The 22,223-nt window shown below is 43.7% G+C and overlaps 2 protein-coding genes across 2 annotated transcripts in view; both read right to left on the minus strand.

The window, feature by feature from the left end:
- Nucleotides 1-3,262: 3,262 nt before the first annotated feature.
- Nucleotides 3,263-9,762, minus strand: LOC308410102 (uncharacterized protein; the record flags this gene model as incomplete). Its single annotated transcript, XM_080903226.1, has 6 exons — nt 9,697-9,762; nt 6,757-6,798; nt 6,307-6,576; nt 5,878-6,120; nt 5,649-5,794; nt 3,263-3,397 (listed from the first exon to the last, which is right to left on the minus strand). The coding sequence occupies exons 1-6, from the start codon at nt 9,725-9,727 to the stop codon at nt 3,263-3,265; spliced, it is 867 nt and encodes a 288-aa protein (XP_080759352.1). The 5' UTR covers nt 9,728-9,762.
- A 10,784-nt stretch (nt 9,763-20,546) lies between these two features.
- The window catches only part of LOC308410103 (uncharacterized protein), a gene marked incomplete at its 5' end in the record, with an annotated part of 2,280 nt that continues 603 nt past the window's right edge, over nt 20,547-22,223 (minus strand). The window contains one exon of the mRNA XM_080903227.1: nt 20,547-21,365. Within this exon, the coding sequence (XP_080759353.1) occupies nt 21,142-21,365 (224 nt within the window). The 3' untranslated portion in view covers nt 20,547-21,141. The remainder of the gene's footprint in view (nt 21,366-22,223) is intronic.

A 22,223-nucleotide genomic window follows, 5' to 3' on the forward strand; every position in this document is an offset into this window, starting at 1 on the left:
AGTAGTTGTGTAAACATCAAATATCTGCTCGGTTTATCAAGATATCCCATATTTGCAAAAGTGCTTCGACGTTTTCGGAGACGTCTGCTACCCACCAGCTCGACAGCTAGCCGGGAGCTCGAGGGTTACTGATGCGGCCGAGAATGGCACAACTCCCGGCACATCATTTTCAGATCACCGCGGAGTTTCGCTGCTCGGGTTAAACGTTGTCAGCCGGTGATCAGCTGTGATCAGCTGATCACGGGGCCGGGGTTAAAAGAGAGACGCCACCCACCTGTTCGCCGCTCAGACATCATTCTCTTCGTGTCAGGAGCTCCGAAACTCTGCCGACGTCAGTCTCCGCCTGATTCAGCAACCGTGAGTGATTATCCCTTCAATCCTTTTTCTCTTCCCGGCTCCGCTCGCTCTCTGTCGGTAACGACCGTTCCGAAGCCACGCTTCGTGCACTGATCGTTACTAGAATAACTGCGTGCCTGCTCCAAACCCACCGCTAGCCTTCGCCGCGCTTGGGTCTAGCCAGCACGCCACACGGGCACGCCGAATTACTGTGTGTAACCCGCCCGGCCGTGACAAACGTAATATATAAGTCACTTAGACAACCTAAAAATGTTATTGTTGGGCTTTTTTCAGTGTTTTGTTTGTTCGTGAGTAAATCGGTTTGGCTGAGATTAAAGTTATTAGATTAGATAAAATAAAACTTTATTAATCCCCCGGGTGGGTTCCTCCTTGGTTTTTACACAGCTGACTAAACGTCAAACAGAAAACTGATTAAACAGAAGTATGAGATGGCCGAGAGTTTACTCCAGTGTCCTGTTATATTTTAGACAGCAAGGAGCAGACGGCCGAGTTTATTAAACTCCACCGAGACAGCGGTGACGCTAATCAGAAGGCTGGACCGTCCAATTTCACGGCCGTTTACTTCCGGCCTACCCGATCTTCTGAGGACCCGGCCCACGTAGACCGCGAAGGCCGGGTCCTCAGGAGAATGCAGCCCATGAATTTGGACACGACCTGAATGTTATTTTGTTGTTTCTGGGCTGTGTCTACGCGCTGGAGTAAAGGTTTTTGTGTTGCTTCGCTGCAGTCTTGTGTCTACTCGTTGCTACTCTGCTACAGTCCACGTCCACAGTTTTCAACATATAATGTTCAAATTTTCTGTCATGGTACATACCAATAACAGGTCAAAGGTCATAGCAAATATAAAAAAATAGAAACTTTGTATATTTATCTTCAAACTTCACAACAATACACCAGGGCTTTGTCAAACGCTAGCTTGGCTAAACATTTGACCTTGACCTTCAAGGTCAAAGTTGACCTTGTAAAATGTGTTAATAAACCATATTGAGTAGTCTATCATGAAGGCCATGGAGAGAACTGAATCACAGATTTCGGGGAATCACAGTCCATGAGCTCCAGACTGAGTCACTGACTGCATGTGATTTTCATTAGCATTAAAAATAATCCTCATATTTTAAATGATCTTAGTTTGTCCCGTGACCTTTGACCCTCTGCCTGTGTAAACCGTGTGTTTCTCCAACAAACAGGGAGCTGAGTGCATGCAGGCTAACGTGCTGATCCCAACACACGTTTTTCCATAAATCTGAAGCTTCAAATCAAAGAACAACAGTGTGTAGTTGGAGCTGGACACACTGATGTGTAAATGTGTTTAGAAGCTTCAGAGCTGTGATGTTCAGTCGTGATGAACTCTGATGGATTTAGATGATCAGTATCTGCAGTTGGTGATTATCTGATATTCATCGTATTTTACAGCCATATCTGTAAATCCAAACAGTCTTTGAATCCACTTCATGAGGAGATGATGGTTCGTTTGTTTTGTTGATGTTGTCAGTGCTGACATCAGCTCAATCATAAAACTGTGGACTCCTTCATGATCATCTGGTCGACCCATGATCCTCACGTTCTCCTCCTGCAGGAGTTAAAGTTTATTATTAACTCCTCACTGAGGTTGTGTGAGGCAGGAGTCCAGCATGCATCAGCACTGCCAAAATGATCATCATAATTATTATAATCACAATTTAAATCAGGACGGATTCATGATTATTGTGATTTTAGAGACTGAAATGTTTTTATTGCAATCTTATTATTATTTTATTCAGTCTGATGATAAAAAACGCTCAGTGTGACTACACACAGAGATATTTGAACAGTTCAGAGAACACAGAGTCTCTCAGACCTCAGACTGGACTTTGGCTCAGGACCAGGACTTGTTCCCTCAGCAGGGCTGTGGCAGCTCAGCACACCAGCAGGTCGGACCCACATGTACTCTGATGGAGCTCAGACCTGTAAATGTTTTACAATAAAGAGCTCAGAGGGAAACATCAGACAGGTGTGCTGATTCTTCCACTGACACAGGACAGATCTGATAATCATGACACAAAAGTTCCCCAAAACAAACAAAGAGTTTTATTCTTTTTATCCAATCAAACATTTAGAAAACATTAAAAAAAATCATTGAAAAACAAAAGCAAAAAAGATTACACACACACACACACACACACAGACACACACACACAGACACACACACAGACACACACACACACACACAGACACACACACACACACACACACACACACACACACACACAGACACACACACACAGACACACACACACACACACAGACACACACACACAGACAGACAGACACACACAGACACACACAGACACACACACAGACACACACACACACACACAGACACACACACACACACACACACACAGACACAGACACACACACACAGACACACACAGACACAGACACACACACACAGACACACACACACACACACACACAGACACACACAGACAGACACACACACACACAGACACACACAGACACACACAGACACACACACACACACACAGACACAGACACAGACACACACACACAGACACACACAGACACAGACACACACACACACACACACACACAGACACACACACACACACACAGTTTCTCTTACAGGAAGCAGGTTTGAGTGAAACTCTGAGTTTGTTAATCCTCAGATGAAGGAAACTCAGCTTTTGGTCCCAGTAAGAACGATAACTTGAACAGGGTCAGTTACCATGGCAACAGATGACACACATCCAGAAAGCCATGACTTCTGATCTTTAGTACAAACATGTAAAGAGTGTGAAGGAGAGCATGTAGGAGGAAAAAGGAATGAACAATGATGGTCTGTGGACGATCAGCAGCAGCTCAAACTGAGACCAGCAGAGGGCGCTGTCGGCTCATCTCAGGCTCAGGGGTGCAGCGGGTCCACACCAATCAGAGACTGTGGATTGGCAGTCAGAGGACCTCTGTGCAGCCTCCATCTGTGTGAGAGTGTGTTAGAGTGCAGCACGGTGCACACAGTGTCTGTGTGCAAGTCTGAAACCTGCACAGGTGACAACAGGAAACTCAGAGTTACTGAACCTGCTTCCTGAGCAGATGTTACTGTGTGCACAGGTGACAGCTAACAGCTGTATTTAAAACAGACTAAAGCACAGGCAGCATGAAGAAGAGGAGCAGAGGAAGGATGAAGGTCCATCAGGCCCAGGGTGTCCTCAGCTTCCTGTCCAGAGACAAACATGATGTCAGCTCCTCACAGCAGCCCGTCTGATCTTAATGACCTTACAGTACCATAAGTAAAATGTGTTCACAGTAGATCACACACTCACAGTTAAAAATCACAAACTGCTCCTCAATAAAACCAGAAGTATCAATAAAATAATAATATGCAACCATGAATTAATTAAAAGCTTGTCTGTACAGAAATGCCTTCAGCTGCTTTTTAAAGACACTCAGTGGATTCAGCGTAAACACAGCGGGGGAGACGACCTTGGTGCCGCTGCCTGAAAAGCACAATCCACTGGTGTTTTGAACCGAGTACTGCAGCAGCAGCAAGACCTCTCTGCATCATATCTGTTATTAACCTCTGTCTCTCTTCCACAGCATGTCTTTATCCTGTCTTCCTTCTCTCACCCCAACCAATCACAGCAGATGGCCCCGCCCCTCCCTGAGCCTGGTTCTGCTGGAGGTTTCTTCCTGTTAAAAGGGAGTTTTTCCTTCCCACTGTCGCCAAAGTGCTTGCTCATAGGGGCTCATATGATTGTTGGGTTTTCCTCTGCACGTATTACTCTAGGGTCCACCTTACAGTATGAAGCACCTTGAGCTGATTGTTGTTGTGTTTTATTGTATAAATAAAATTGAATTGAAAACTTTACATTTGTTTGTAAATGTTACCTGCTCTCAGTGATGAATACACAACACCTGGATCAGCTGACTGCTCTGTAACACACACAGAAGGTGAAGTTTCCTGCAGTGAAACAGATCAACCCTCTTTTCTCTTCTTCCACGTCAGTTACTTAGCAAGTGATTAACTCAGAGCTCTGTGGTCTTTCCCCACAGCAACCTGACACCAGAGCAGAAATCACCTTCAGCCTCTCAGACTCTTGAACCCCTCCCAGCACAGATGTGAACTGTTTGTGACACCACCCTGACATAAGCGCCATCAGAACAGTTTCTTTCTCCCAGTCGTCGTAACCCTTAAGCCTCTCATCGATCCTCATTCTGTGATATTAAATCTGTTAAACTGTGACTCGCCTCTTGCCAACAGTCCACTTTCTCATACCGACCCCCTTCAGGTCTTGGCTCAGCTGCTGGACTCCCATCCAGATGTTTGTGTTCTATGTACAGTGTCTTGAAAAAGTATTTATACCCCTTCATCCTGTAAAGTGTGGTGTGAATCTGTGTTCAGCCCCATTAATCTGACTACATTTTGTATTTCCTACCTTCTTCCTTGATCTGCTCTGTTTTTCTCTCCGCTGTGCTGCACATTTATTGTTATGAAAAAAAATCTAACAAAATTAACAAAATTCATTTTCTTCATTGGTACCTGCAGTGAGAATCCTCACGTCAGAGTACACAACATGTGTATCAGCTTGATGTGTATCTGGAAAATGCAAACACACACACTCAGGTCATGTTACAACTACAAGCAGAGGAAACACAAACAGATGATGTTTCAAATCTGTAATCGGCTGCAGTCTGCACAGAGCCTCAAACATACTGACTCATACTGAGCCACACTGACTGATTCTGATTCACCGGTAATGAAGCAGATGTTCTGGCAGTTTGGTGGTCTGGAGCGTTCAGCTGTGTGTTAACACAATACCAACAATAAAGACAGCAGTGATTTTAGAGACACATTTGTTAACATTGTGGGAAGGTTCTTGAAGCCATTGCCAGACAAACGTAACTGACCCCGAGGTCAAAGCAGACAGCCTTCAGAGGAAACACAGAAACCCACAACCTCAAGCCTCTTTCCATCATTTCAGTCAGATGTTTCCAAACCTCAGTGTGATCACACTTCAGAAATATGACTGCATAGGAAATAAGTCTGGTTGCTCAGCTAGCCTGCCTGTAGTCCAGCTGTTTCACTCACTGAAACATCTGAAGCTTTATCAAACCAAAAGTTCTCTTAAAGGAGCAGCTGAGAGCAACCAACATAGAAACATCTGGCCTCAGACTGCAGCAGCTGGGCTCCTTGTTGTGATGAAAAATAAAACATATGAAGTCAATGTGACAGAGGTCGTACCATTTGCTTCATTTTGCTTTTTGCAGTAGAAAAGAAGTGGAACTAGAACCAAGAGCAGAACCAGAAGAACCACAGGAACCAGGCCTGCTATGAGTGCAGTGAGAAAGGAGGTGAGACCCTGAGGAGGTGATGAAGCAGTGTCAGCAGAAGAGTTCACAGGAGGAGTGGAGTCTGAGCTCCTGTGCTGAGGAGGATCTGCAGGAGAGATGATGCAGACGGTTCAATCATTTTATCAGCAGGTCATGTCTGTAAACAGGAAGTGATGTCACTGTTCTGACCTCTGACCCTCAGAAAGCTCTGAGGAGACGGTCCAAATGCTTCAGTAGCACAAGAGTAGAGACCTTCATCAGACTGTTTGACCCTTCTGATGACGAGCTCTGCTGCTGTTCCAGCTCCAACATGACGTCCATTAAAGGAGAAATAAGCAGCAGCTGTGTCACCGCTCCTCTCTCTGCAACGCAGAGTGACATCACTTCCTGTCCACACAGGAAGTGCAGGAATCTCCAGGATCACACCTTTATCTGACAACAGAAACACAAACAGAGCAGAGTCAAGAGCTCCTCTCAGACGAGCTGCTTCCTGTCTGAATGAGCACCTCGCTGTCTTCCACAGTGACAGTCTCACACTCTCAGCTCACTGACAGACATGTATCCAACATCTGGAAACATCTGCACAGAGACACAGCTGCAACATCTCTCTGTCTGTACCTGAAACACTGATGGACACTTCATCGCTCTGCTGTCCAGATGAGTTCTCACAGAAGTAACTTCCATCAGAGGAGACGGAGCGATCCAGAACACAGGAGGAACCATGAACCCTCCCAAAGCCTGCAGCTGCTCCACAGTCCTCAGTGAGTCCTCCTCTGGTCCTCTTCACTGTCCATCCATCAGCTGTCTGTCCATCATCAACACAACTCAGAGACACTGAAGAAGATCCTCTGAAGACCTGCTGAAGGTTTGGACTGACAGACAGAGACACTGGAGGACACACACACACACACACACACACACACACACACACACACACACACACACACACACACACACACACACACACACACACACACACACACACACACACACACACACACACACACAGTAAGTGTATTTGTGTTCTTGTTGGAGTTTCACTGATTGTTTTCACTTCCATCAACTCACCTGCAGAAACAGTCGGTGCAGACAGCAGCAGCACACACACACCTGTAACAGGAGGTCAGAGGTCACTGAGGGTCAGAGGTCACTAAAGGTCAGAGGTCATTGGTTATTAGGGACAAGTTACCCCTGGAAGGGTCTTCCAAGGGAATTTGGTATTTGCATGAGCCGTTCTTCTTTCAGGCTCAGAAATGTTGGATGTGAGCTTTTAGTGCAGTTTCTATTTTTATATCAAGAGAATAATTTAGCTTTCAAACTACAGCAGTTAGTCTTCTCACTTCCCAAAGAAAAAAAAAACTTATTCTGATGACACTTCTGTGAAGTGTCTGTGTTGATGTTAAGAGGATGTTTGGAGCTCCGCCTTTCACCTGACCTTTCACACCATGTGACTCGATGACTATCTTCTGTAACTGTAGATACCGGTCTGATACTTCCTGGCTGAGCTGCTGTAATTACTAAATGTTTAAACTGTGAAATAATTTCACTTCCCACATAGCACACAGGTCTGGGCCGGATCTGGTGTCAAGCCGGCACTGCTGGCTAACGTCTGGCATGGTAAGTCATCCAGATATGGGCCAGGCCTGACATAGATGGCACTGTTTATGACACTGCCAGAGGCATACCGCATCTAGCTCGATTATGGTTTGGTTTATGTGACCCAGGCTCATAGAAAACAGGTCTGGCCCAGATCCGGCATCAAGCTGGCACTTCTGAATGACTGGTGTCATGGCAGGGTGTATGTCAACCAGATGTGGGCCAGGTCTGACAATGATGGCACTGTTTATGTACCTATTTTCCTATTTTAGTTAGAAGACCCTAGAGTTGGATGTTTCAGACCACTTTTGGTCTCGTCTTGGTCTTGACAGACTTTGGTCTTGGTCTTGCTGTCTCGGTCTTGCTTTCTCAGATCGACATAGTGTTCGGGAGATTTGGAGTCAACCATCGGTGGAGCAGCGGGGTGGCTTACTGGGCAGAAGCCCGGGGTCTTTTGGAGTGTAATTTGTTTCATGGTTAGATGCCTGACTGACAACTGTATAAAACAAAAACTACACACAATATTCGAAGCATATAGTGTACAGTTGTAAATTCCCCCTTATTTTGGTATGATCCGAGCTCAGGCACTAGGCGACTGAGAGCGAGGGGGGAGAAGCTGCTGGCTGCGAGTTTGCTGCAGACAGAGGAGAGCTTAAGTTTGACCAGGAACCAAAGCAAATCATTCGTACTGTACAAATAATGTAAATATGACGGTGTATCACGAATATTGATATCAAACTGATCACTTGGTTGCGTTACTTGCTCTTCAGGTGAATCAACAAATGGATAAATAAAAAGCCGAACAGCAATGCTGATTTTTTAGAGAGTCTTAGCTTACATTTCATATTTTCAGTTGTTTCCCTCCACGGCTAAACAAACTCTCTAAATCGGTTTCAATTGTGTACTGATGAACACAACAATGGACATAAGGAGCTTCTTTCAAAGAAAAAACTCAGGTAGATGTTATTTTATATATTATGCTTTGGATGTTGTTCAGTATATCTATGCAAAACAAGAGGAATTTCAACTCACAGCAGTATATTTACAGTTTAAACCAGATATTTACACTTTATGGAGAAAACATAAAAACTTTTTTTTTACTTTTAAACATCAATTTAGAGTAAACTTTTGTTTTAGATAAATAAATGTTGAAATATCTTTCGAATTAGTTAAATGTCAGAATAAAGAGAGACAGAGCTTCTATTTTTTATCACTTTGATCAAATTTAGGAGTACATGTACACTAAGTTTATTGTTAATTAATAAGAAACTGCAGACGATTCCATTCTGAGCTGAAGAAGCTTCTGATAGGTTAGTAGAGTCCATGTGAGTAAACTGGTGGCACAGCTGTGGATGCATATAAGGCAAAACACAGAGCCTGTTTCTGTGACATGGGAACATCAAGAGATGTCAACAAAACAGCAGGAACAGAACTGTGGAGCTCCATAAGTGTGGCTCAAGTTTGAATACAATTTGGTGCCGTTTGCAATTAAGAAATACAGACAGTTTCTCTCTTTACTCTTAAAGTTAACAAATATGTTTTTTATAGTTATCAATCTAAAAAATAAACATTTAGTCTGATTTGATGTTTGACAATTAAAAAAAGTGTTTTTATCTGAAGAGTGTGTAAATATCTGGTTTCAACTGTATATTTGATGATGTTGGTGTTTGGCTTGATTGGCAGCACACTTGGCCACCAGTGTGTCTGCAACTGGCCTTGTGCTGGCCCATGTGTGGGCCACCTCTGGCAAACCTGATCTGGGCCACCAAATTCGTTGTGGTATGTGGGCCATGTGTAAACTGACCTCAGGAAATCACATGATAGGGTGGGGCTAGGTTTCACAATGAGCTCACCTGAAACCTTGGCTGATTGTGACCTACACCCGTTTTCACACCTTGGCTCATGTGATTAGGATCAATAGGGGGTCCATGTCCCTCTTGGGGATACAGTCCCATAGGGCTTAAATCTGGCACTCTCCACCATTTGACCCAAGAACTGAAGAAGCTGCTTGGATGAAACACCTTAAAGGAACTTAAAGAAGTCCAGACGCTCTTTCCAAGCTCCTTAGACAACATTTAGAATAAAAAAATTCACAAACCAACGTGTTTCAACGGTATGACCCTGTTACAGTACTAGCCTCGTGTTCACTGAGCTCTTTAGAAAGGTCCATTCTTTCATTGATGTTTCTAAAAGCAGTCTGCGGTCATAAGATTAAAAACACCTGATTTCAGTTATTATTAGCTCTGGCCCACGATTGTTGGTATTTTCTAATGAATACCATCTCTAATTGATGCAGTTAAGTCTGATGATAGTCTGGTGTCCTCTATTTCTAATGTAAATGTGTTTTTTCCTCTGCGAGTGTGTGTTGAAGCTCAGATCGTGAATCAATGAGTAGATAAACATTTGACTCACCAAGGAGCAGAGAGGCAGACGGGGTCTTCATGGTGACTGAATGCTTTAAGTCTGAGCAGCGTAGACGTCTTCGGCTTCACAACTTCCCTGTTAACACTTTCACTGCCTGAGCAAACGCTCCACTGATGAGAAGCACACCCACACAGCGCCTGGTTAAGTTTCGATAACTTTTTGCCTTAATAAATGAAATTCTCATTTTAAAAATTGCATTGGTTATTTACTCAGGTTGTATTTGTCTAATATGATATTTGTGCCTTGGTTATGAGGGTGCTGATGATAGCAGTTACTCTAATCCTGGAGACGATGCTTCAGAAAGACGTGTCTGATGCGTCTGTGTCTCTGTAGAGCCTGAAACATGCTCATTGCTCAGGTTCATTCCAGCACTTTCAGCAATCTCCCTCCAGGATTCTGCCATCTGTGAGTCTTTATACTGTGATTATTATTCCTCATCCTTGAAGTTATTCTCTCACTCATCCATTAAAACAGAGTCGGCTGTATGGAATAGACCAATCACAAAACTTGAAGATTGTGTCAACACAACGACGGAGGTTTACCTCAAGTTACAGCGCAGAAAACAGGACGTCTCTTAGAGAACTGTGTGGTTAGCATGTAGCTGTGCTATAGAGAAGAAGCAGAGGTAGAACTCCAATGAGTCTTTGCAGATCGAAGGAGAGCCGTTAGTTTTTATTATTTAACTTTTGATGCCACAGGTAGTCCTGCTGAGACTCAGTGTCTCATTTTTAAAACAGACCTGGTTCAGCTGAACGCTGGTGTTGTAGTTTGAGTGCAGCTGTTTAGCATCTCTCATTGACCACAGGGTGAGGTGGAGATACAGACTGACTGGCAGAGTGATAATGTTGCTTTCACTCTGTCATTACTTAAGTTTAATACGACAATTTTAAAAAAGCTCATTATCTGCTGTTTCCAAACGTTTTCTACATTTTACACCTAAAAACATGGCTTAGAAGATCTTTAATCATAAATTCTAATCTTATGCCTTCTCACCCACCTCTAGTCACTTCATACCCCCAGAGCCCACATTTGACCTTTTATGGGCCCAGAATAATTGTTTGACTTTTATGAAATATTTCTAGTAGGAATTGTGATTAATGGGATTCAGGTTGGTTGATGTGTTCAACCAAAGCACCAGTGTCAGAAGTTTCATAGCTTTTCTTTGAAGGTCATCAGGCCGTGCAACAATGCGTTTGCAGGATGTGATCGATGGTTCAGTTCAGTTTAACGTGGGCGTTTCATTAAAGACAAAAACAACAGAAGATGATTTGAAGGGCAAACAGAGAAGAACAAAGACAGCAGCACAGAGCTGAACTGATCTTATCAAGACTGTCACGTACTGTGTGACAACAGCTCATCCCACCGAGGCGTGTACCTGCTTTCATAACGTGTGTTTAAACATGCATGTTGATGATGCTTTAGCCTCAGCAGAAGTGACCGCAGAGACAGAGACTCAGATCTCTGACTCTGTGTACTGGAAACATGAACCACAGCGAATACTGACAGACTGAAAGATTTAGCTCAGTGGTCTGCTAACATTATCACAGCACACTGAGATAATTCAACCACTGTTAGCTCTTCTTATTAAAGTCTGTAAAGAAACAAGTTTATCAGGTCTGAACTTCAAACACTTGATTATTCATTATCTTCAACCATGCACATGTCTTTGAGGATGTGCTCCATGAGTCACTGATGAGCTCCTTTATTTTCTTTGCTTTAAAGTCACAGGGCCCCCCCCCCATCTCCCAGAAGGGGGCTAACAGAGCCAGTAGACACCTGAGCACCCAGCCCCAAACACCAAGAACCACCAATCTAAGGTGCCCAATAATCCAACTGAAGGGGGGGTTGGAAGGTTACATTTCAGACACTATGGCTGTACCGGTGTCTTCATCCTTCGCGGTCTACGTGGGCCATGTCCTTGGAAGACCGAGAAGGTCGGAAGTGCAAGGCTTGTGAAAGGGGTGGGTCTGAACATTAAACGTGTTGCTGCCTTTCATAGTGTGTAACTTGAAGGCCCTGAGTACTTTCTCCCACACTGGAAACACTGGGATGATCACATTATGTGAACATTACCTAATAAGACTGATTCAGGACAGACAGTTATGTTAAACTTTCCTAGCAGTCCTTCACAAACAGGGAACAGTCTGTCTATTCTCTCCATCTGTCAGCTGCTGCTGGCTCTTCCTCCTCCTCTTCCTCACACACTGCTGAGTTTGTCCTGGTGGATCATCAGGGCTGCAAAGCCTCACAGATGATGTGCAGCAGTGGCTCCCTCAGTCTGTCCTCACTCTGGACACTTGCAGTCGTCACACATGGAAATCAAATGTGTGATAAGCTGCAGGATTCAAACACAAGTGTAACTTATAAACACATGTTCATACTTTTATTCCACAATCAGAGAGAAAGAAACAGAGAGAGAGTGCAGGACAGACAGACAGGTGACAGTCTCAGGTGTACACACTGCTACACAACAGCACCAGAGAAGCAGGATTTAGTGTTTGTGTTATTACGAGTGTAAACAAGAAGAGTTCCAGATGGTGCAGTGGACACATGTGTGACTGCTGTGATTAAAGCATCTTTCTTTCAGCTTAACGAGTGAACCGTCAGCTCGTTCAAACACACGTTAAAGTGCGTTTGGCTCGACACCACCGAACAGAGGCAGCAATATAACATAGCTAACATTAACAGTGCAGTGAATCCTGCTTGTGCTGTGATGTTCAGGACTGCAAACCGAGCAGCATCACTGACTTTCAGCTTGTTGTGTTTGTGGATATATGACTGACTTTAATTATCCATAAATCATCACAATCTCTGTCAGATTAAGGTCGACTATTATTAAAACCAAGTAACCGCTGAAAGTACAAACATCACTAATGTCACATCACATGTGGCCGACAGTAATGTTTTAATGTTCTTCATTATTAAACATTCGCACATAAATAAGTGACATAATATTCAGTACTTACTTTTCCAAGTTTACTCTTTGGCCGCCCCTCATCCGCCGTTTGTTTTTTTTTCTTCGGCAAAATTATCCACACCCATCGCCGCGCTATGCATTCTGGGATATGTTGGGCCATGAAGTCTACACCGCCACATCCTTAAAATTCAGGGAAATGAAGGACGCATTTGAGGGCCGCATTTCGAGCAGCCTTTGAATTGGGACAGCCTTTTTCGCGTTGCGGTGACGTAATCGGCCTTAAAATGCGGCCTTTAAGGCTGCAGACCCTGAATTGGGATACAACCCATGATGCCACTGGGAAAAGTAAAACTCAGCCCACTGAACATGGAAAAACCAGACTCTTCAAAATAAAATAAAACAAAATAAAACAGGAAACATGGAAAGACGTTGACGTAATAACACAAGCTTGACAATAGGATGTGGAACACAGACATGAAGCACATGACAGGCTGAGGAGATTAAAGCACGGGCGTAACCAAACAGAGGACAAGACAGACTTACACAGAAGACAGGAAAGACTAATAAACCAGGAGACATAGAAGAAAACAGACTAAAACAACTTTGTCATTGTCTGGGTGAGTCTGGGGTTTTTCCACTCTGCTGGGCTCCACCTTCGGGTGGAGACTCCAATCAGCCTTCACACTTGACTGCAATCAAGTCACCGGCATTTAAGACCAGCACTGACAACAACCGTCTGTCAGACAATCCACACCAGTTGGTGGTGGTAATGCACCATGTTGGTGTTTGCCAATAAAACAATATGAAGAAGAAGAAGCCTTCTGTCAGATCTTCAGCTAACTGTGCCAGGCTGCTGGTTTTCTGCTAGCAGGTTATACTCTCTTCATCGTGGCACGTAGTGATGGGTAGATGAGGCCTCGTGAAGCGTTTCAGCACATTCCCCAAACTGTATCGACACTGTGTCGACACAGTGTTGCTCCATACTGACACCTGCTGGACCTTAAATATCATTGCAGGCAACTTACTTGAGACTAACAACAGACACTGATTCAATGACCTACTCATACTTGTATACACTGTAAGGTATTGTACTTTCTGTGGAATCATTTTATATCTTTTACATTTCAAATATTAGGGACATCTTTAAAATATATTGTGAATGTCATTAAGTGAAAATTAAAATGAAAGTATTGTGAATGTAATATCATTAACATGCACGTTATACCTATTTCGTGCCCACGAAGTAGTATTTTGTGGCCACAATTTATTTATTTTTTGGACCATGTCATCAGAGTAGGCTTTCACCTGGTGTCTGTGAATAAACTGTTGACTTTATTCTAACGAGCTGGTCTGTGTTATGTTATTTGAGGTTATGAATGTTATCTGACTGGAGGGATAACTCACAGACTTACACATACTAATGTTACTGGAGAAATGAGAAACACATTATTACATTATGAACACATGTGAATTCAGTCATCTCCATTTTCTGAACACTTTGTAGAATACATTTAATGAAGCAGTTCATAAACAACCCCTAATTTTTATAAAGTGCCATGTGTTTAAAGAACCAAGATTCATACGAACTTTTATTTGCAACGTTTAAAAAAACGAGCATTACATTCAAACCAGGGCAGATTCAAAAACCAGAAAGCTGGGAAGAGTTGTTATATCTCCCTCTGTCGTGGTCTCTCATTTGTTAATGTAGACGTATTAATGACGTCATCGTTTATTGTTGGGAAACGCCCCCTGTCAGTGTTTCCTGTCCAACAGGGAGGAGACTGCAGGCGCCTCCTTCAGCAGAGTAACGGATCTGTGTGGGAGCTGTCGGTGGCAGCAGGTAGCAACTCATACTGTGCATCTGTTTCACTCTCAGCTGTTAATCTCAGACAGCGTTTCCATATGAAACACATCTGTTTGTGTTTCATGTACAACTTGTGTGTCTCCCAGGAGCTGCTGTGCATGTTCGTTTATAGTAAACTAAACTGATCACAGTCAGAGTTTAAACATGTGGAGTCACACAGACATGATATAAACTCATATAGTCACATGATCACAGGAACTCACCTGCCCGTGCAGGTATGAATGTATGAACCTGGTTTAATTCTTGGCTCTGATCCTCATCCTAGTTCCAGCTGATCGATCACAGATCAGAGAACCGATCAGTCTGTTTGTAGGATGTTGATCAGCTGGCACAGCTGGGACAGACTCCAGCATCAAACCCACCGACCCATGTGAGTGTCTGACTGCCCTCTGTGTCCTCAGGGCCACAGGAACCTCTGACTGCTGAAGAAACAGTCTGAGGAGGAGGAGCTGGTGATGAAGAGCAGCCTGTGTATATACAGTATCTGTTGTTTATTCAGCCCTGAGGAAGATGAGGATGCAGCTTTGCTTTGGCCTTCCTCTGCTAACAGCTAACAGCTAACTAACCTCAGCCAGATGTTCTGCAGCTGTTTGTCTCACATTAGACGTTTATAATGATGATGATCGTGTTTCTGCTGTTTCTGCTGATGTAGTGAAAATGCTTCATTTGAGTTAAAGTTCAAAGCTGCTGACTATCAGGAAGTGTCAGAGAAGATCAGACAAACATCATGAAACACCCCTCTGACCTCAGAGCTCCAATCAGAGCAGGAAGGACCCGTGATGAACTAACTTAGATAAACATGGACTAACTCTGAATGCAGAGCTGCTTTGGAGCTGTGGAGACTTACTGAGGAGTAAAGTGGACATGAAGGAGTCACAGAGGGAGGAGGAGGTGAACAGTGATGTTTGTTAGACAGGATCAGACTGAAGAGGGAACATAAGAAGAGTTTCATGCTGGATTTGAACAGGACAGGAAGATAAGCTCCGCCCAGCAGCTGAGTCCTCTCTGCTCACACTGGTGTTGGACTGCAACATCAGGGAGTCTGCTTCCACATCTGGTTTCCACAGCTGGAGGAAGCTGTCCCACGAGCACGCCTACGCCCCTCTGTCATTACTGAAGTAGTGATGGTGTTTAATCAGTGTGAGACTGTTTCACTGGTCCAAGCAGAGATTTACATAAATGAGCTTTTATGAGTTCTTATATTATCTGATCAGGCCGTTTGCTCCTGTTAAAGAGAAATGTGCATCGAACGTTGTGGGTATTCATGAGTCTAACAGTTTAAACCTGTGTGTGACGTTGTGTCCTTGAACGGCCCTGACAGACGGCTGTAGTCCATAATATTAATGTTTCCTGCTGACTGAAATAAGCAGCTGAGCTCTGTGAGGGCAGAGCTGCTGCTAACAGGTGAGTCTGTTACCTGGACTGGACTGAGTGAGCTGCTGTGTCACAGCTTTATCAGTGACACACTCAGCATGTGTGTGTGTGATATGTCACAGTGCTTGAAACACACATGAAAATATATTAAAGGTTGAATCTTTTTTCTTTTGGTTTGTGGAACAAAAATCACCAATGAAGAAACGTTGAAGAAACGCTGGCGTAGAACTTAGTGTAGAAGTGCAACAAAGGTAAGCCGGCTCATCTGATGGTGTGACGCTTGAAAAGGATTTGCGCACCTACATCATTATTTACGGTTTAAGTTGTGCTGCCTTCAGGTGCACCTGGTAAATTCAGGAATCTCTACTCCAAACCACAGCAGGTTGTTTTAGAGGCTTTTCTGGGTTAATGTTGGTTTGTTGGCAGAAACATGTCTGTGATCGCTGTGTTGTTCTTTTTGATGCAGGATTTCATGTAACTCGGTGCTAAAATCATAACAATGAAGTTGAACAGTTCTAGTGCTCATGCGTCAGCTAGCATGCGGCAGCTAGCATGCAGCCTGTTTCAGTTGCTCCTGCTTTTACTCTTTACTCTAATTTTTTCTTACTTCTTTCTTTGTCCTTTACTGAGTGTGTTCATCTGTTTAAAAGCTTTCTTTTCAAACATGTGGATGGAGAGAGTTTTTGTTCTGCTGTTGCTTTCACTGAGGAATGGGAGCGCAGCACAGCAGCTACACACCAGAGATCAGCTGAGCCGCCTGATGCTGGTGTCTCAGGTTAACTGGTGTCTCAGATTAACTGGAGACGGTCAAACAGATGTGTGACAGACTTTAAGGAGCTGCTGCCAACAAACCAGCAAATAAACACTGAATATTTCATGTGTGACATTTGTGAGGTGGCCTTAAACACAGTCCGTCAGTCTTTTTGCTCTTGAACAATGAAATATTAAAAACTGTCTCGAGTTTATTTGGTGATGTTCTCGTGCACGAGGCGAAAACAGCAAACAAACGTCACGGTAAATCTTTCCAGCTGATGTTAGGCATCCTCCACCTGCTGAATCCACTTCAGCCTCTTCCTGCTCATGTTCCTGTTTAGAGGCACAGTCGGCATGTAAATGGAGAAAACTGAACACAGGAATATTTGGATTTGCTTCTTTTTCTCTGCTCATGTTCAACTTGTCTGATTCAAGCTGGGAATATTTATTAGAAACAAAGTGAATAATATTATTTTATTATCACGTTGATGCAGCACATGGTTCAGTTAGCTTTGTATAAACACGTGTTAGAAATGTTCTTCAATCAGCTCTTTTTACTCTCATTTCACAGCCACTACTTTTTACTTTTACTTCAGTAAAGAAGTTGAATTAGTACTTGGAGTATTTTTAACAGTAGTACTTCTACTTCAGTACAGAATGAAGTTCTCAGTCTGCTGTGCATCTTTAGTCACTGAGTAAATGGTAAATGGCCTGTATATTCACACTTCACACTCTTTTAAGTAAAAGAATAAACTATTTAAGTTGGGTATCACTTGGCTTTGGAATATAAAACAAAACTGCTTGTACATAGATGTGGTGGATGAAACAGCAAACAAACATCCAGTTGCCCATCAGCACGTTGATGCTGAAACAGACCTGAAAGCTATACAGCGGGGTTTAGCAAAGGTGGAAGTTGAAGAAAGTGTGACTCCAGTACCTTAGAGTTTTCAGTTTACAACTAAATATTTCTAGGCCAGTGGAACACAGCTCCACTCCTGCAGTTAGATAGAGACTGGTCTCAATCAACACACAGCTTTCAGTCTGCAATTTAAAATGAGGTCATTAAAAAATACTTTAGTAGATATTGGTTATAATTATCCATCACAACATTTAGAATTTAAATTTTAACCATTTTTAGGGTATAACTGGCTGTTTTTGACTACTTTTGATTTTACCTCCACGTCTCACCTTTAAAAGTGTTTATCTCGCCTTGTTTGGTCTCATTATTCTCAGCACAACCTCACATGTTTGAATTTACTGTTATCTTTTCCATTTTAACATACTGATCTAAATTCAGACAAAAACATAAAATCAGAGTAGAGAAAAGTTCTTTTTGTCACTGTAAAAACGAATCAGTTTTATAGCTTGAAATGCAAACATAGATTGTAAATGAAATTTTAAAAACCTATGCACAAGTTGTGCAAAGAACAACGTTACATGCAGATATTTACCTGAAATTGCAGCAAATGTGTTTTTTTTAATAACCATTTCAAACTATTTACAGAACAATACAGGTGTTCTGCATTAAATAAGAAGGCACACAAATGATTTGTACCATTAAAATTGATTCCTGTCCACTATAAGACAGAGGAGAGCAGGACACCTCCTGCAGGTCTGACAGCAGGAGCTGTATCACTCCTCCCGTTTCCCAGCTGGAGACGGCGTTCACTGTAATCTGCATTTGTGACGTTCATTAGTGCCCTCATTGACACACAACATACAACAACGAATACACTACACACTAATTACACAAGACAACACAACACACTAACTATACACTCCACACTAAACATCACAAATCTCTCTGTCTCTCTCTTGCTCACTCTGTCTCGCTGCCCTCACTCCCGAAACGTTCCCCTCGCCCTACACAAACAAATTGCGTGTGTTGCCATTTTTTTAAAAATTGGTCGAGATGTCTTGATGCATCTCAATCATCCAGGAAAGTAAATCTCCAAAAGTTGATTCTGTTCATCTGGACGTAGCGTTTTGTGGGAGAAACGTTTCGTCATCATCCAGGTGACGTCTTCAGTCTCAGCTGACTGCAGGTTTCAATCTTATAAACAGTACATTTGCATAAAGACTGAAACCAGCCCACTGAGGGAGCAATGGGCTGGGAGGTCAGTTCATCATTAATATGCATTTCTCATGACCACTGACCAAAACCCTCTGATCAAAGCCCACCTGTAGGTGTGAACAGACTGCAGAGTCCTGGCCTGACGAGGTGGCTCTTCTGTGTTGTGCCATCCTCTTAGCCAGAGGTTGTTCGGTTTCCCCGATGTATAAATCCTGGCAATCCTCCTGCACTTAGCAGCGTACACTATGTTACTCTGTTTGTGTCGGGGGACCTGATCCTTAGGGTGGACCAGTTTTTGGCGCAGCGTGTTTTGGGGTGTAAAAGCCACAGAGATGCGGTGTTTAGCAAAAATGCATCTGAACTGCTCCGATACTCCTGACACGTACGGGATCACTCCAGGTTTTTGCTTAGGCAGAGGTTGTCCTTCTCTCCTGGATCTGCTGGAGCTTTCTTTAGGAGCCTTTCCAGCTTTGACATTTGAATCTGATGTGTCGGTCCACCGAGTTAATGTGAAATGTGGAACATCCTGAGATTTGATTTTCACCCAGGTGTCATCCACATACCTGAACCAATGACTTGGTGGTGTTCATGAATTAGCACAATGAACACGACAGCTTGTTTTTAACCAGAGCTGAGCTTATCTTTCCTGAAGACGTTCATTTCCACATAAACCGACGAATTAGAAAGACTCCTCAGTCCCAGCACTGTCTGATCAAACCGATCCTCTGTTGAGGAGACAACGCTGTTCCTCCATTGTGGTCACATCTGGAGGTCAAAGGTCAAAGCAGCGCTGCTGAAGGTCAAAGGTTAACTGAACCCTGAGTCTCCTGATGAGATCATGTTCTGTAGATGATGAGATGTTCACAGTGAGGAACATGTCTGTCTGCCTGCCTCTCTAACATGCTCTTTCTATGTCAGCCAATTAAAAAGGAGCTCATTTTATTAACGTGGTTCATTTTCTCAGTTTTAACAGTCGACGTTTTCTCTCTTCTAGTGTGAGTTAAATATGCTCAGTAGTTATTTACATATTTCAGCGTCCAGCACAGTTGGGTGGAGTCAGTCCTGCTGCTCTCTGGCTCAGGTCCTGCAGCCGTCGTTGTCTCTGGACAAACCTGGATCTGAGTGATTCATCTGACCTGTGAACTCTGACCCTTGTATGAAGAAGCAGGAAGCACAAATGCAGTTAAGCTCAATTAAATCTGAAGTTATTGCTCAGGATATCCCACTGAGAGCTCCACAGCAGCTGGGTCCACAGCAGCTGGATCCACAGCAGCTGGGTCCACAGCAGCTGGGTCCACAGCAGCTGGGTCCACAGCAGCTGGATCCACAGGTTTAATCTGGTAGTTTTCCTGACCCTGCCCACCCAGGATCTGTGACTCCTCCCAGTCTCAGCAGTCAGGTGGATGCTGTGTAAACAGCACTGCACACTGACATGAACAGAGGAAGTGTTTGTGTCTGTATCTGCTGAATACACTCAGTGATGGAGCCTCAGAGGTCACACAGGTCAGATCTACGGTCAACCTTTAGGGATCTCCTTACCTGGATCACTGAGCGTGCATCAGGACATTTTTACGTGGAAACATGTATGATTTTGTGTTTATTTAGCAGTGACCATGCTATTGGGTAAGAGAATATCCTGTAGTATCAGTGGGAGGGTTTACAGGGCTGTGTTCATCGTCCAGACCTCAGTAACAAATTTAAAGACGATGAAGTTAGTTTTTCACCTCGTATGCTGAGGTAAACTTACTGACTTACACATCAGAGCTCCACGGCGTCACAATCGGCAACAACACATCATGTGGAGAGAAGAGGAGGAGCCAAATGTAGACAACTGAGGCGAGAGTGAGGTTGAACGAAGGAGAGTCATTTATTAAGGCTGGAAATGTTGACATACATAAAATGTGAAACCAGGACTGGACTCACTGACTAAACTGGGGAAAATAAAGCAAAAAACAAGGAAAACTGGAACATGAGACCAGGATGAACTAGACCATGACGTGAGAGACACAGGAAACAGGCAACCTGACAGAAAACAGACACAACATAAGCACACAAGGGTCATTAGGGAGAGTGGACCTGACGACACACAGGAAGCAAAGCTATACACACTGAACACAGGACGTGGCACTGTCAAAGTAAAACAGGAAACACTAATTCACACAATATGACACAGGAGACGGGAGGGAGGAACGGAAGAACTAGATGAACTTGGAGGACAACGGGAGGAGACGCACATGATGCACTGGGAGAATGTACAGGAGGCACAATACAGACAGAGGACACATGACTTAAGAGACATGCACAGAGGACAGACTTACACAGGAAACAGGGATGAAGCGATAAACTCAAACCTCACTAATCCATACTGACAGCAAACACTAGAACTTTTCTCCAACACAGCAAAAGAGGAACCAAGATACAGAAATACTGCAGATGCTGTCAGTCTGCAGCTCAGAAGGCATGCTCAGTGGTGACATCAGCAGTGACATCATCACCATCTTCAGCCAGTCCCTGACCTCCTCCATCACACTGGCTCATCTCCATGGAGACGGCTGGTTTGTTCGGTGTCTTCCTGCTGCAGCACATGGACAGCAGCAGACCAGTGGAGATGCAGTACGGACAGAAGACCAATAGATGGCAGACGAGTCTGAGCACAGACTCACAGGGAGGAGGAGCTGAAAGAGGAGGACACAGAGAGGGGAGTCAGGAGGAGGACACAGAGGAGGTCAGGGTAGCCTGTTTTGTCTGATTTTAAGTCGTCTGTGCTCTGAGGATGTTGAGTGATGCTCAGTCATGTTGGAGGATCTGAGCTGAACCGTCTTCACCAAACTTTCAGAAGTCTCCTTTTTTCTTCCACCCTCAGGAGGTGGAAGTGTCCTCCTGCAGACAAGAAGTTTCCTTCCAGCCTCCTTAGACGTGTTAGCTAACCCTGAGTCTGATTTAGTTTTATAACTTCCTGTCGTCTGCAGTCCTCTGTGCTTGTTTCTCATGTTTGTAGCTGGTCTCAGAACCTCATACTGCAGTTTCAGACCCTGCTGCTAGAAACACATGACTCATTATCATGGACAAATTTGCAGCCTGTGACTCTTGAAGATCCCACAAACTGCTGCAAAAAGTCCAGGCTCAAGAAAAAGAAGAGCGGCTGTGACTCCAGAAGCTGATGGAGCCTTTTAATGTGTTCAGAATCAGAACCAACACCCCAGTCAGACCCTGAACAAAGGAGCAGTCCAGCTTTGTGCCATAACACACATCGTTTTCTCTAAAAAAGGTCTCTCAGAAGTTCAGAATGACGTGGTGTCAAAAAGTCACAACGTTTAAAAGTTGTTCAAACAGCAGTGAAACATTAAAAACAGCAGCTCTTACTGTTAGCATGAAAACCTGAACAGAGAAGCTGAAGCTTTATTTATCAGCTGTCAACATTAAGTCAGATAAAGGAGAGAAGAAGAAGAAGAAGAGGCTGACCGAGGATTGTTAGACATGATGATGGAGCAGCCACCACAGAGCACCTACATCACCTCAGAGTTCCCGTTACC

The sequence above is a fragment of the Rhamphochromis sp. 'chilingali' genome, assembly GCF_963969265.1.
Source record: "Rhamphochromis sp. 'chilingali' genome assembly, chromosome: 1".
NCBI lineage: Eukaryota > Metazoa > Chordata > Actinopteri > Cichliformes > Cichlidae > Rhamphochromis > Rhamphochromis sp. 'chilingali'.